Source organism: Phyllopteryx taeniolatus, chromosome 18 (assembly GCF_024500385.1).
Source record: "Phyllopteryx taeniolatus isolate TA_2022b chromosome 18, UOR_Ptae_1.2, whole genome shotgun sequence".
NCBI classification, from domain to species: Eukaryota; Metazoa; Chordata; class Actinopteri; order Syngnathiformes; family Syngnathidae; genus Phyllopteryx; species Phyllopteryx taeniolatus.
In genome coordinates, this window is record NC_084519.1 from 13986965 (window position 1) to 14001838 (window position 14874).

At 39.5% G+C, this 14874-nt stretch overlaps 1 protein-coding gene across 1 annotated transcript; it reads left to right on the forward strand.

Annotated features, from left to right (window-relative positions):
- Positions 1–366: 366 nt before the first annotated feature.
- selenoi (selenoprotein I) lies at positions 367–14610 on the forward strand. Its single transcript, XM_061753247.1, has 10 exons — positions 367–640; positions 3880–3948; positions 4651–4759; positions 5182–5256; positions 5333–5595; positions 6903–7011; positions 7712–7760; positions 7864–8044; positions 9135–9314; positions 9944–14610. Exons 1-10 carry the CDS (start codon positions 581–583, stop codon positions 10007–10009), a joined length of 1161 nt encoding a protein of 386 aa, XP_061609231.1. The 5' UTR covers positions 367–580; the 3' UTR covers positions 10010–14610.
- Positions 14611–14874: the final 264 nt, after the last annotated feature.

Consider the following 14874-nt stretch of genomic DNA (forward strand, 5'->3'; position numbering starts at 1 on the left):
GAACCGCCACTGCTAAATCGTCTATACGTTTGAATGCGAGCTTGAGTTTAAAATAAATAAATAAATAATAATGGACAAATTTTAGAAAATTATAAAAACTGAAATATGTATTATTTACAAGAAATGCTATTATTTTGTAACTGGTGATCATAAAATGTTATATGTCGATTTCAATGCAAAATTACGAAACACGATTACTAAACGTGATCTATTAATGAATTCGGAGGGAGCGACTCCGACGAAAAACAAAACCCTTAAAAGAGTATTTTCTCTTGTACAAGTGTTTCGGTCTGTTCTTTAGTGAGTTTACCGGAAACTAATGGATGCGACGTTGTGGTCATCCGGGCTACAGGTGTCGCTAGTGAGCACAACCCACTGGTGGTGTACCTCCTCCTTTTCCAGGGAGGAGCGGCCCGCCCCGGCCGAGAGTGTTCCGATCTCACGTCAGCCGGCGTGACCGACGGCGGCTCCTCTCTATGATATCTCGGCCGCTAAACTTAAACCCCGAACGTTCGGCCGGCACAAGGAGGAGTTTAATCGTCATTTGTTGCATCGCGTCGCGACGGCGGACTGCTCCAGTATGGCTCTTCTGTACGAGTACGTCACGCAGGAGCAACTCGCAGGCTTCGACAAATACAAGGTAGCATGCTAAGTAGCTAGCCCACCCGTGGATGTGGATGTATGTGGGTTTAAACGCTTGCACACTGCTCGGGTCAAATTTGACCCCTTTTAACACTTGACAGCAATACATTACAAATGTCATAAATGTCATTGTTTCTGTAATTCTGATTCAGAACTGACTGATTCTGAATTTTTCCAAAGTGACCCAAAATACACAAAACATTAAACATACAAAAAAAATAAATAATTAAAATCTGACTTTTGTACAGGTATGTTTATTTTACAAAGGATTTAAATACAAGTCTCTGATTTAAAAAAAAAATAAAAATGTTGGAAATCTTAAAACTGTACATGCCGTAAATGTCTTATTTTCCAAGGCACAGTGGTAACAGTTCTCAAGAAGGAGCTTGGAAAAGCCCAATAACTTTATTTTATTTCCCTCACATTTGCACAGATTCCCACAGAATAATGATCATGCATACTAAACAGTAAACAACTGTAAGGAACAGAAGTCATCTAGAGGTCACAGGTGGCCTTGACCTGTACAGGCATATGATCAGCACTGGCAAAAACAAATACCTTGAAACCCCAAATACACTTTTCCTTTCCTCTGAAACATTGATTGAGTGTTAATCATCCGTTAATTAATTTCAGACAGGCTATTAATACATTTTGACAAGAGCTTCATCCACCTATACCACTTGAGACTGAGTGTGAGGTCGACTGCAAGTACTTACAATTTGAGTACTTGCCAATACAGTTAACTTGATAATGCAATTGCGTATTGCAATTGTGATGTAATTGTTTTATTCTATTTTTTAGGTTGTAATAGAAGGATACATTCAATCAATTAGAACAAAAATGTATATATGAGAAAAATGTATATATTTTTTAGATTTGTTGTAATTTTATGAAAAAATGTGGTAAATGACAAATATAAACAAAAGATAAAAAGCCAGTATTTTCAGGATTAAAGTCGTACTGTTACGAGACTTGTCATTACTTTTTGAGATAAAAATTAATATAAAACCTTAGTTTTTTTTCATATTTATATATATATATTTTTAAGATAAAACATTTTTTAAAGTACATTTTTAAAGTTGTATATGTTTGAGATAAAAGTCATAACAGTATGGAGAAAAAGTAGTATATTTACGAGAAAGAAGCTGTATATTGTTTAGCTAAAATGTTGAAAATCCTGAATATTTCATTCTCCTAATGTTGCTTTTTTGGCCTCATTTATATCACAGTTGTGTATATTGTTCCCTCAGTGAAATTGATTAATCGACCATTTAAGGTCTTTATTTTACTATACTCGGTGGAATTTCTGCTATTTCATATTTTTTTTTAGGTTTTATTTTGTCAATTGAAGACAGGATTTTAAAAAAATCAATAGTCTCAGGCGCTATAAATGTGATCGGGACTTCCCTAGCCGTAATTACTTTCCTTCCCCTGGGACGTTTCTCGTAAAAGCTTTTTAACTATCACACTTTGAGACATTGGGGAGAAAGATCTGCAGGGCGAGATGAGCATGGCAAATGCAACCGCTCATTTGCTGCATTTCAAAGAATTGAGATATTGATAATCGGCAGTTTGAGCTCATAAGTGTGATCACATGGCGTGGTGTGGTTTCCGCATCCTTCCTGCTACCCTCCATAATTAGCACAGTGTCACCACGGTTATTCAGCATCTTCAGCTTGTAAAGTCTGTTACTGAGTGTCATAATTATGCCCAATAGTTATTGTCTGTGCTGTGTCGACGACGTGTGCTTCTCGTGGTGCCTTGACTTACGAGTGCCCCAACTTTCAAGTGTTTCAACTTACAAGCCATCCTTTAGTCATATATATTAGTTTTTTCGCTATGTGTTGCGAGACAAAATTTAAAGTCGCAGCGAGCTTCAGATACGCTGCGGCTGCAGTGAAGTGAAAAGAAATGGAGCTATCAAGCTACTGCAATGCCCTCGTATGTGGGCAAGAAAAGCCACAGTCCGGTCAGACGTTTATTGAACGAGACAAACAGTCAAACACAAATACGAAACGAGAAAACTCGCAAGGAGCTGCTCCAACTCAATTTCGGCACATCTGCCTCATAGTTCTGAGGACCGGGGTTCAAATCCCGGCTCCGCCTGTGTGGAGTTTGCATGTTCTCCCCGTGCCTGCGTGGGGTTTCTCCGGGTACTCCCACATCCCAAAAACATGTAGGGTAGGTTAATTGAAGACTCTAAATTGCCCATAGGTATGTATGTGAGTGGGAATGGTTGTTTGTTAATATGTGCCCTGCGATTGTCTGGCAACCAGTTCAGGGTGCATCCCGCCTCTCGCCCAGAGTTAGCTGGGATAGGCTCCAGCATGCCCGCGGCCATTGTGAGGAGAAGCGGAACGGATGATGAAATGTGTGTATTATGACACGCATAACAAACATACCTCAATAAACACATACATCACGCTAATCCTACAGAATGTACACTATATTTACACTTTATAAAAAACGGTTTATTTCTCTATATTCTCTGTGAATTGAAAACAACGCTGAACAATTATTCCATTTGGAAAAGGATGTCTGCATCACAAAACCATTATCAACCGCACAGGCAATGTTTTAAGTTACATTTTGATATTCTTAATTGTCACCCACAACTAAATTAAGTCAAACTCGTCACCCTTTGAGGAATGCAATCGTATGCGCAACATGGCATCTGCTAGCTACAATTCATTTGGGAATATAATTGATACTTGATTTGCATTTTATTCAACTGCCCGAATATTTCCTTTTCAAAACACTTGTGTAGCTACACGATTTAGAAGACGTCTCGGGAGCGTAGCATGATTTCGTGCAAGATAATAGTTTGAACTCCCAAGTTCCACTCTTCAACCTTGTGAACGTCATAAACTTAGCGCTAATTCATTCTGTGACTCCTTGAAATGAAACGCCTCCTCCACTGCAATGCGATGAATCCATTGCAGCCCCGGAAAAATGTTACATTTTTTAAATTTTTGTGGTTAAAAAAAGAAATGTAGTACAATATCGAAAAAGTGCAAAAACATCATTCGTAAACCAAGATCCCACACCGCATTTTGCAAATGTATTTCAAAAAGCTACAAACGTCTGTTACGACAGACAATAGATATCAGTTTCTGTTCAACTATAACACAACGAAATAAATTACACAGGCAGCCTAGGTGTGTGTAGGTGTGTGCGTGTGTGTATGTCACAGTGACAAATAATGCCACTGATAGTGTGTCGTGTGTGTGTTTGCAGTACAGCGCCGTGGACTCCAATCCTTTGTCCGTCTACGTCATGCACCCTTTCTGGAACTTTGTGGTGAAGGTGAGAAACACATTGTGCGTGCGTGTCTGAGTGTGTGTGTTTTGATACCTGCTGACACTCCTCGCAGTGTTGCATCATGTTCTAAACGATAGTCAGCAAATTTGGCCTCTGCTGTACGCCAAGGTGGTTGTAATAAATGTTCTTTCTGACGTGATGCAATCATGTGTGGCGCCTTTAACGCAACGTGTGCTGCTTGCAGAGCAGATGTGGCATCTGTAAAGCTGGCTACTGTTGAATTTAAAGCGAGAGTACGGAATCTGATCAAAAGTGACTAAATGAGAGCAATTGGGCAAGAAACATAGTGTTTTTTGGCAAATAAAAGTCAACAATAATTTCATCAGACCGCAAATTATATTGTAACATCCTTTCATTTTGTTTACCGCTTATCATCACATATATTTTAAATTTGATTTGAGAAGAACTGAAAAGGCCTCCTGCAATTAATTAAATAAATCATTTTTATGATCATACGTATTTCACTTATGCTTATGTATTATGTTTATTTACAAAAATATGATTACAATATTTTGTACATTTGTACAAAAGGCCTCCTTACTTCATAAACACTTCTAATCATAATTACGCATCACACACACATTTTTAAAATCATATTATTAGCAATTGTTAAAGAATCATATATTTTAATTTTTTTAACCCTTCATCATCATTATGATCAGGCATATCTTTGTCTTGTAATTGTAGTTTCTACCAAAGTGGTTGGCCCCGAACCTCATCACGTTCACCGGCTTCATGTTCCTGGTGGTCACTTTCCTTATGTTGGCCTTCTACGACTTTGACTTCAACGCCTCAGGTCTGTTTACCTGGAACAATAGTAACACCACTAACAGAAGACCAGTACACACTATTCCATGACACTTTCATCACTTTATTGAAATGCCAAAGTTAGTTGAGGGTAACTATAATCACTAAGCCTCCGAAAGATGGAATATATCCCACCGGGTCGTCGCGGGGATATATTCGAGAGGCGCGAGCTCGCGAGCTAAAGGGGGGGGGGGGGCTCGTCTCGGCTGGCTGACGGGCGGCGGGCTCGATCGTGGCATCACCGCCTCGCTTGGTCTTGTGTGGGTGCGTGGGTCCACGTAACAGTCAGGTCACACCTGACATTTTCATTCCACTCCTTTCCACAACACAGCGTGTGTCATTTCAGGAATGAAGCAACAACCTTATCGCGTGCACTAAGCTACATTTTAACTTTGCATGTGTGCGTTTCAGACGCCAAACATCAGCACGTGCCTAGTTGGGTGTGGGTGATGGCGGGGATCTTCAACTTCCTGGCCTACACACTCGGTGAGCAACCGCGTTCGCGCCTCCTCCTCTTCGTCCGTTTGTTTTCGCGCACACCGTGACGCCATCTTTTTTGCAGACGGCGTGGACGGCAAGCAGGCTCGTCGCACCAACTCCTCCACGCCACTCGGGGAGCTGTTTGACCACGGGCTGGACAGCTGGGCCTGCATTTTCTTCGTGGCCACCGTCTACTCCATATTTGGCCGCGGCCCCAGCGGCGTGGGCGTTGCCACCCTTTACTACATCCTCTGGGTGGTGCTGTTCTCCTTCATTCTGTCGCACTGGGAGAAGTACAACACGGGGGTGCTCTTCCTGCCGTGGGGCTACGACATCAGCCAAGTGGTGAGGCTGAGAACATTTCAGTTATCATGAGCAAAATAATCACAGTGATTATGGATGCATAGAAACTTCAGATGACTTAAAGACATTAAAACATTATGGTCAATAAAAGGAGCGGCACGGTGGACGACTGGTTAGAGCGTCTGCGTCACAGTTCTGAGGACGGGGGTTCATTGCCCGGCCCTGCCTGCGTGGGTTTTCTACGGGCACTCCGGTTTCCTCCCCCATCCCAAAAAACATGCATGGTAGGTTAATTGAAGAATCTAAATTGCCCGTAGGTGTGAGTGTGAGTGCGAATGGTTGTTTGTTTATATGTGCCCTGCAATTGGCTGGCAACCAGTTCAGGGTGTACCCCGCCTCCTGCCCGATGATAGCTGGGATTGGCTCCAGCACACCCGCGACCCTTGTGAGGAGAAGCGGCTCAGAAAATGGATGGATGGATGGTCAATAAAAGGTAAAAGTAATGTTTAGTGTTTATCTATCCATTTCATAAATCATTTATATTTCACATTGTTTTCTGTCTGTTTAACTATAGTTACTCTCTATAAAACGGATTATTTTGTTAACATTTGTGGGTGTCTGGAACAGATTAATTGTATTTACATTATTTCCTATGGGAAGTATTGCTTCAGTTTTTGTACAATTTGGTTTTAGTCACAGATGAATCACGAAAACTAATGTTCTACAATATTTTGAATAAAAAATAAAAAAAAATCGACCCAATGTACTTTTTGACAAAAATTGTGAACGGCAACAGCCAAAGTGAATTTTCACACATGCAAAACTCCTGTATTAATACATTCATCTAATTAATTAGCGACCTCGTTGTTCATTACTCTCCTTTTAATCAATCATTTGACAGAAAGAACAAAGCTTAACAATTGAGTTAGATTCTGGTGGATAAATAGACAAACAAGAAAGTTAAATCAAAGCTGTTTGTTTTCCATCAGGCTACAACATGAACAGGTTTAAAGCTAATTGTCATATTTAGGAATAAGATTTGAAGCTTAATTTCGAGCTGACAATATTTACAAGACTCATGAATTCAAATTGGCTGCATTCAAGCTTGTTAAGGTCTTTTTGTCCGTGTGAAAATGTCCCTATTGTGTGACTAATAAACGTTATCTTGAATTGAAAGTTAGGAATACTTGCACTTTATGGTTAATTTCCTGTTTTGCCTGTATGACGAGAATGAGTACACACAGACTGCGGTTGAGTTTTTTTCCATTTAACTCCTACTCACCCGGACGCTGATGTAATGGCAGTTGCCATGTGAGCGCCGTGTAACTAATCCCCTTATCATCTTCCAGACCATCTCTCTGGTCTACGTGGTGACGGCGGTAGTGGGCGTGGAGACCTGGTACCAGCCCGTCCTCTTCCACTTCCTCTACAGAGACCTTTTCAGCTTCATGATTGTTGGTGAGGTGCACATGTAAAACACAGCAGTAGTGTACCGCCAAGTCCTGACACTGACCATTTGACCCATTGAGAACGATTACAGTGCATCGGAAAAGTATTCAGAGCGCTTGAATTTTTCAATTTTTTTTTTTTACAGCCATATTCTAAAATACATTTTCATTCATTCATTCATTTTTTTACTTCAAAACTGTGCACATAATACCCCATAATGACAATGTGAAATCATTTTTTTTGTAGATTTCTGCAACAAAACAAAATGTGTATGAACTTTGGGGGCTGACTAGTTCCTTCTGCACGGAAGCATGACAATAATTTTTTTTAACAAAACAGGCTTACTCAAATGTATCCTTTCACTTGTTATTGTCTAAAAAAACATCCAAACTTTAATTCTTGAGGCGACATAATGCCGCACGACTCCCGCAGCGTGAGGGAAGAGGCGGAGTTCTGCAACACTTCTCAGACAGTTGAGCATTTAAGAGAGTCAGTAGATTTGTTCTCAAGCTGCATTCAACACTTCAAATTGGTTAATAATGCGTGAAAATAACAGACGACACGATAGTATCCATTTGTGGAATAATATGAAATTGACCATATTTGGATGTACGAGGTTTCCGCCCGACAGTGACAATATGTTAAAAACTACGTAACCATATCGCATGTAGCACGTTCACCCTTTAAGTCCTGTCTTGATGATTTTCAGCTTGTTCATTCGCTGTGACGTTACCCATGAGCCTCTACAATGTCCTCAGGTAGTTTTTTAAAAAAAAAATTATTTTAAATGTTTTTTTTGTCGCCGTCCCTAATTTGCATGTGGCTATAGCACGAATGTGACTTAGAGTTATGTCTGTTCAGGGCGTACCGCAGCAACTCGCTGAAGCACGCCAGCTTGTACGAGGCCCTCCTGCCCTTCCTGTCGCCCGTGCTCCTCTTCATCCTGTCCACCACTTGGGTGCTCTTTTCTCCGTCCAACATCCTGGAGCTGGAGCCCAGGCTCTACTACCTCATGGTGGGCACGGCCTTCGCCAATGTCACGGTGGGTGTCCTCCACTGACTACAAAGGTGCCTCAGCGCCAGCGGTGGGCAAAGTACGGCACACGGCCCACCTGTAATATTTCTTGCATTCATTTAGACTGTTTTTTTTCCTCCTGAAGTTGGTTGGCTCAATATATATTTGTACAGTATTTTTTAATTATCTCATTAAATAATTGGTTAATGTATTTATTGTAAATAACAAAAGAAATAAATAGTAAAATTTACTATTTTACATGTACCATTTTTATTTTGTCATCGGTTACTTTATCATAATCAAAAATATTCTTGTGAAATAAATATATACATTTAAGGTTTTATTAAATAGTTGGCTAGTTTATGTATTTTAAATAAAATAAAAATTATCAGTAAAATAACCAATTTTACTTTTTATTATATTTTATGAAATAATTTAATGTAAATCGTAAAAAGACATTTTTAAATAAACAGTTTTACACCTTTAACATTTTTACCAGAACATTAATTTAATTGTAAATAATGAAAGAAATCACAAAGAAAAAAATTATTTTATTAGATAATTGGTTAATTTATTTATTGCAAATGATAACATCAACAACACTAGTAAAATAACCAATTTTACATACACATTTAACATTTTGTAAATAATACAAAAACAAATAAAAATAATTTTATGCATCGTCACTGTTGGGCGGAAAGCCCCCCCCCCCCCAATAAATTGATACTGTTGGCCAGTCCGCGTTTGTTATTTTTTTACAAATTATTGACCAATTTAAAGTGTTGAAAAAGATTTTTTTTTTTAAAAAGTGATGGTTTGGCACAACAATTTGGGTAATTAAACATTATTAAAACATCAAACAATTAATGAATTATGTAATTATTAAAATGACACAACGATTTTACACATTTAACGTACACATTTGAACAAATGACCACTTGTCCCTTTCTAAAATCAAATGTGGCTCCCGGTTTGCTCAACTGCGATCTTCGTCCTGAGTGTTAAACTTTTGAGTTTTGCCATGATTATCCTTAAGTGTTATGCTTGTGTGTGTGTGTGTGCGTGTGTGTGCATGTGCGTGCGTGCGTGCGTCTGTGTGCGTGTGTATGTGTTGCAGTGCAAACTGATCGTGTGTCAAATGAGCAACACGCGTTGCCAGGCGCTGAGCTGGCTGCTGCTGCCGATGGCCGGTGTGGTGACGCTGGCCGTGTCGGGCCTGGTGCCCGACGAGACTCTGCTGCTGCACGTGTGGACGGCCGCCGTCGTACTGGCGCACATACACTACGGCGTATCGGTGGTGAGGACACGCGTGCGCTACGATACAAACATTCACATTTCAAATCCATTTTCCCGATTGAAAATCTTTGAAATGCCGTTATTGTGTTCCTTGTCCCACAAAACCACCACCAGTTAAAATTGTAATGGGTCACTATTTGGCAGGTATTGAGGTGAACTTGGGAAAAAATCACTTGGCAAGTGTTTATGTATTAAAACCTTGTGTTAAGCACTTAATTGGCACCCTTGTGAGGGTCTGTTATTTGTGTTCAGTTATTGTAGTGGATCATTATTTGGCAAGTGTTGAGTTCTTGTCAGAGATCATTATTTGGCAAGTGTTTATGTATTAAACTTTGTGGAGGGTCATTATTGGTGAGTTTACAGTTGTGAGAGATCACTATTTTGCAAATGTTCAGGTATTAAATCTTGTGGAGGGTCATTATTTGGCAAGTGTTGAGTTGGTCATTATTTGTTGACAAGTATTGATTTATATATATATATATATAAATATATATAAATAAATAAATATATATATAAATCTATATATATATATATATATATATATATATATATATATATATATATAAATATATATATATATATAATTTTTTTTTTTTTTTTTTTAAACCTCTTTCTTATCCTTGCGTGCAGGTGCAACAGCTCAGCAGCCACTTTGGCATCCTGGCTTTCTCGTTGAAGAAGCCCAGCAGCGATTGACAGGAGGACGAACGAATCGGCTTGAAAGGAGCAGAGGTCTAGACTCCCCCCCTTTCCTCTCTGCTCAGCAACATGTCACGCTCATCACCGCGGTAACCGTATCCTCTCCATCCAGCGAGGACCGCCCCAAAACACATGTACACACACACAGCCACTCAACTTTTTGTGTGTGTGTGTGTGTGTGTGTGTGTGTGTGTGTGTGTGTGAGTGGGGGACTCGAGGGCCTCCAGCTTACCTCATTGGAGGATTGATGCAGTGTTCAGCCAATGACCACCAAAGTGTTTCCTACGGAAATGTGTTCCATTTAAGGGCTGGGGAGCCAATTCACACTCACACACACTCACACACACACATACACTGTCTGCTTTCAGGCAGACACACATTATTACGATATTATGAATGTATAATATTATTAATAATAAGCCTTGATGAAACCGCCACATTTTCAATGGCATTCTCAGAACACGAAAGTTTTATTTAACCTCTTTGGAAAATTCATCAATAATTTTAAAACGATCATTATTAATTTTGTGCGGTGGGTTTTTGGAGGTAGACCTGACTAATGGATCCTTTACGGCGGACAAGGTTGAATCCACTTTGCGGTAATGGTGATCGGACGCGGGTGATACAGGGAAGTGTCGTGTCTTTCACGCCAATTTGTTCTTGTTCTTTTCGTCATTATTGTCGTTGGGTCGCCATGGCGACGGTGGCCGCTTGAATGAAGAGTGCGTCCCAAAAGCCGATCGACGGCGCGGAAGCACTCTGAGGGGAGCGACCCCACGCCGCCTGGTTTCTTTTTTTTTTTCTTTTTTAAAAAGTTTTGTCATTTAAAACAAAACCTTTTCTAATAACTCGTCTCGGTTTTGCAAGCGATCGAGCGCCTCCTCCCGGTCAGGATGTCGTCTGCGTCTGTGGAGTCTGCAGATCAACTAGTAATGCCTGGCGATCGGGGCGCGAGTGTTAAGGAAAGCTTGCATGCGTTTCAAGCACATTAGAGGAAGCTCAAGTGTATGTCCTTACATTATTTGTGTCTGTCTTATATTTCTTATTTTGATTAACGTATGTAATGATGCACGTTGTTGGTCTCTAATAGTCTGTGTGTTTGTTTGGGTGTGTGTTTGGCCTCTTGAGCGTAGAAAAGGAATGTGACAGATCTACACCGGACGAACACAAACAAATGAGTTTATATAGTGAAGTTCATGAGTGTGTGCCATCAATACGTGGCTGATTTATGTGGTGCTATTCACACTCCATCATAATAATGGCAAAAAATAATAATGTCCACGAAAGTTATTTTTTCCCCCTTAACCACTATGTTGGACACCCCCCTTATTTTTTTTTTATTTTTTTTTTTAAATTAAAAAGTGAAAAACAATGAAAATGCCTGAAATGCTTTATACTCCAGATCAAGTCCTGAAAATATCTTAATAAATACTACTCAAACTGGAAATACTGGACAAATTTCATAAAGTAGTAGTAGTAGTAGTAGTAAAAATAATGTCAAGCCGTGTTCAAACTCACAAATTACACACAAACCACATGCGTAAAAGCCGGTATGACGTCTTACAATAGAGGCTGCAATACCCGTGGTGGTCGGCAGGTCGCGCTGTAGATCAACAGTTGATGGGGCGCAGCTCATTTGGCAAGTTCAAACATTTATTTTCGGGAAGGAAATGGGGGTCATTATTTGGCAAATGATCAGCTATTAAAGCCAACTGAAATGGTCAGTATTTGGCAAGTGTTCAGAGTTTAGGCTTCGTGCGCCGCTGCCCCTCTGACTTGACAACGTCATGGACAGGGCCAACAAGATGGCGTCGCGGAGCCGACGTGACCCCTCCACGCGCGCACACACACACACACACACACACACTCAATTATGAATGAGCATCATTGGAAACCAGACACGCTGCACACAAACACCCGATTATTGTCATCCACTTAAATGAAGAAGCAGCAGGCGCCAATTGCGACCTCAATTATACAACCCACACACCCAATAGACACTTCATTAGGTACACTTGCATATTGTGCCTCCAATGCTCAGCTTTGATTGGTACTTAACTACAGCAGTACCTTGATTAACAAGTGCCGCGACTTACCAGTTTTCCCAATTACGGTCCATCGCGTGGTTGAAATTATGGCGCGTGTGCTGCAATGCCCTCGCATCAGATTAGGGTTTCAAAACAGCGTTAGGGTTTCAAAGTAGGGATCCAAAACAGGGTTGGGGTTTCAAATTTGGGTTTCAAAACATGTTTAGGGTTTTAAAGTAGGGTTTCAAAACGGGTTTAGTGTTTCAAAGAAGGGTTGAAAACAGAGTTAAGGTTTTAAAGTAGGGTTTCAAAACAGGTTTTGTATTTCAAAGCAGGGTTTCAAATTAGGGTTCAAAACAGGTTAAGGGTTTCAAACAAGGGTTAGGGTTTCAAAAAGTAGGGTTTCAAAACAGGTTTAGTGTTTCAAAGTAGGGTTGAAAACAGGGTTAGGGTTTTAAAGGAGGGTTTCAAAACAGGTTTTGTATTTCAAAGTAGGGTTTCAAATTAGGGTTCAAAATGGGGTAAGGATTTTAAAGTAGGGTTTCAAACAAGGGTTAGGGTTTAAAAATAGGTTTATTGTTCAAATTATGGTTTCAAAACAGGTTTAGTGTTTCAAATTAGGGTTTCAAAACAGGGTTAGGGTTCCAAATTGTAAAAATAAACACACATTTTATGGTCCTACTTGTTATTTAAGGGTCAAACTAGTAAATCTATTTGGTGAAGTACTGAATTCTCGGGTGTCGCACAGGAAAAGAAATTGTTTTCTTACAATTTTCTAAATGACTCGAAAATTCAGAAAACAATTCTGACTTGTTTCCATCATTCTTTTGCCCTTCGGAGGTGTACGATTATGATCAGCGATTTCTGGACTGCGCCAAGACAAACGTCCTGCGCCGCGTGTCGCTTCACACCAACATAATGGAATAGAAAGAATCAGAGTCGTACACATCTATTTACTCAAATGTCACAAATTATTTTACCGAGAAGTCTGTAAATTAGTTGCCTGCGTGTGTACGCTATGCTACTACGGACTCCTAAACATTACGTACTACATGCATTATTCATGGATTATCCATAGTTGTTTTTTGTTTTTTTAACCGCTTATGTGCGTCCAATCCACAATTTATTGCCTGTGAGAGGCCACTTCATTAGGGACACCTTTGCTGTCAATGTGAACTTTCTTTGTTTTTTTATTATTATTTCGTATTTTTTACGTTTATTACTGCGTTTGCAGTTTGTAGTGGTCTACAAGTGTACATGCCATCGTTTAGTCTTTGGTGTGTGTGTTTGTGTGCAGAGAGGTAACAGGAGTGCGTTGGTATACACCTGAGTGCCTTCAATCTGTCCTTACAGCGCATACCGACACACACGCACACAGAGTACACACAATATCTCATATCAGGATGAATTATTGAGCAGCGTGCTAGCATGGCTAACAACAGTCATGTCCACAGATGTGACTTTGAAGCGTCAGAGAGAGAAAAAAAAGGAAGCTGGAAAATGAGTGGAAAATTGAGATTATTCACGTGTTGGGGTACAAGACGCCACCATATCAGACGAGGAACAGTCTATTACAGAAAAAAAGTCACTTTATTTAAAGGGAAAAAGCTGCATTGGTTTGTTGAATTTTTACTTTTAAAAATACTTTTTTTTTTTAAAGGTCCCCTTCCGTCAGAATAATTTTTTTTGGTACTGTTTTATGCATAACATACAATAAACGGCAACACGCCATTTCCGGGTTTTAAGCGAGCAAGTCTCAGCCATACAAATACATTTAACAACAAAACTGAACTATAGTTTTAGTTTTTAACGTAACTGTGGTAGTCTATTGTCACCAGCGACGATCATTTTGTTAGGTTCACTTCTTACGAACGGGAGCGGATGACAATCGGATCTTTTGATTTCCACCCGTGTCCTCTTTCAGATCACGTTCCCTATTAGCGGGCCGACAATCCAACGCTTGGCAAATTGTGCTTTACAACAATTTATACCCGCTGAAGGCGGCCACGGCAACGCACTGTCTCGCCGGCTGGGGAGGACCGAGTTGCGAGAAGCAAATCCATGGGATTTTGTGAATGTGGTACTGTTTTGAGAAAAGTCACACGATTAACATATGAGGGGAAAAAAGTTTGGTAGTGAATTTTTTTTTATTTGCAGGACAGTTAAAAAATAAAATAAAAAATTCAAAAAAAAAAAAAAAAAAACGTGTAAAGCCAAAGTGATTAACATGAATCACTTCCAAATATACAGCTGGCTTAGGACTTTGGGTCCATTTAAAACCTTTTAATGAGGATACTTCAACTCAAAGTTGTTTGGCATCACAGCTTTTTTTGTCTTTTTTTTGTATTTCAAAGTAGGTTTTTTTCTTTTTTCTGTGTCACTGTTGTGTATGAACAGAACCGAGACACAAATGTTGGGTGAAGTCGAACTGGCAATTTGTCGTAAACAAAGGCGGGATGCGTATGAAGTCATGCGTCACGCAACGTGACAGGAAGTAGCCAAAGTAGCTCTTGGTTAGTTTACTTTTCTGAAAACAAAAAAACTTTAAAAAAAATAAATGTCACTAAAGAATTTTTTTTTGAGAGAGAAAAGTTGTATTTATTTTTTACTTTATGATTTTTTGTATATGAAGGAAGTCAATTTGTTTCAAGAGAAAAGCCATGTTTGGGGATGTATTTTTGTTGAGAAAAAAAGTTTTTATTGAAAAGAAACTTTTAAAAATAAGTAGTATTAAGTTTTGTTTTTGAGAGAGATGTATTTAAGGGAAATATATTTTAAAATATATATATATTTTTTTTCAAGGAAGTCATTTTTTTCAAAAGAAGCATTTTTGGG

What these genes read in the sequence shown, in the direction of transcription:
- selenoi (XM_061753247.1), top strand. Translation starts at nt 581, where the DNA reads ATGGCTCTTCTGTACGAGTACGTCACGCAGGAGCAACTCGCAGGCTTC. An exon ending in TCTGGAACTTTGTGGTGAAG is followed by an intron (nt 3,949 to 4,650) that starts GTGAGAAACACA and finishes TTGTAATTGTAG; the next exon opens with TTTCTACCAAAGTGGTTGGC. An exon ending in GCTACGACATCAGCCAAGTG is followed by an intron (nt 5,596 to 6,902) that starts GTGAGGCTGAGA and finishes ATCATCTTCCAG; the next exon opens with ACCATCTCTCTGGTCTACGT.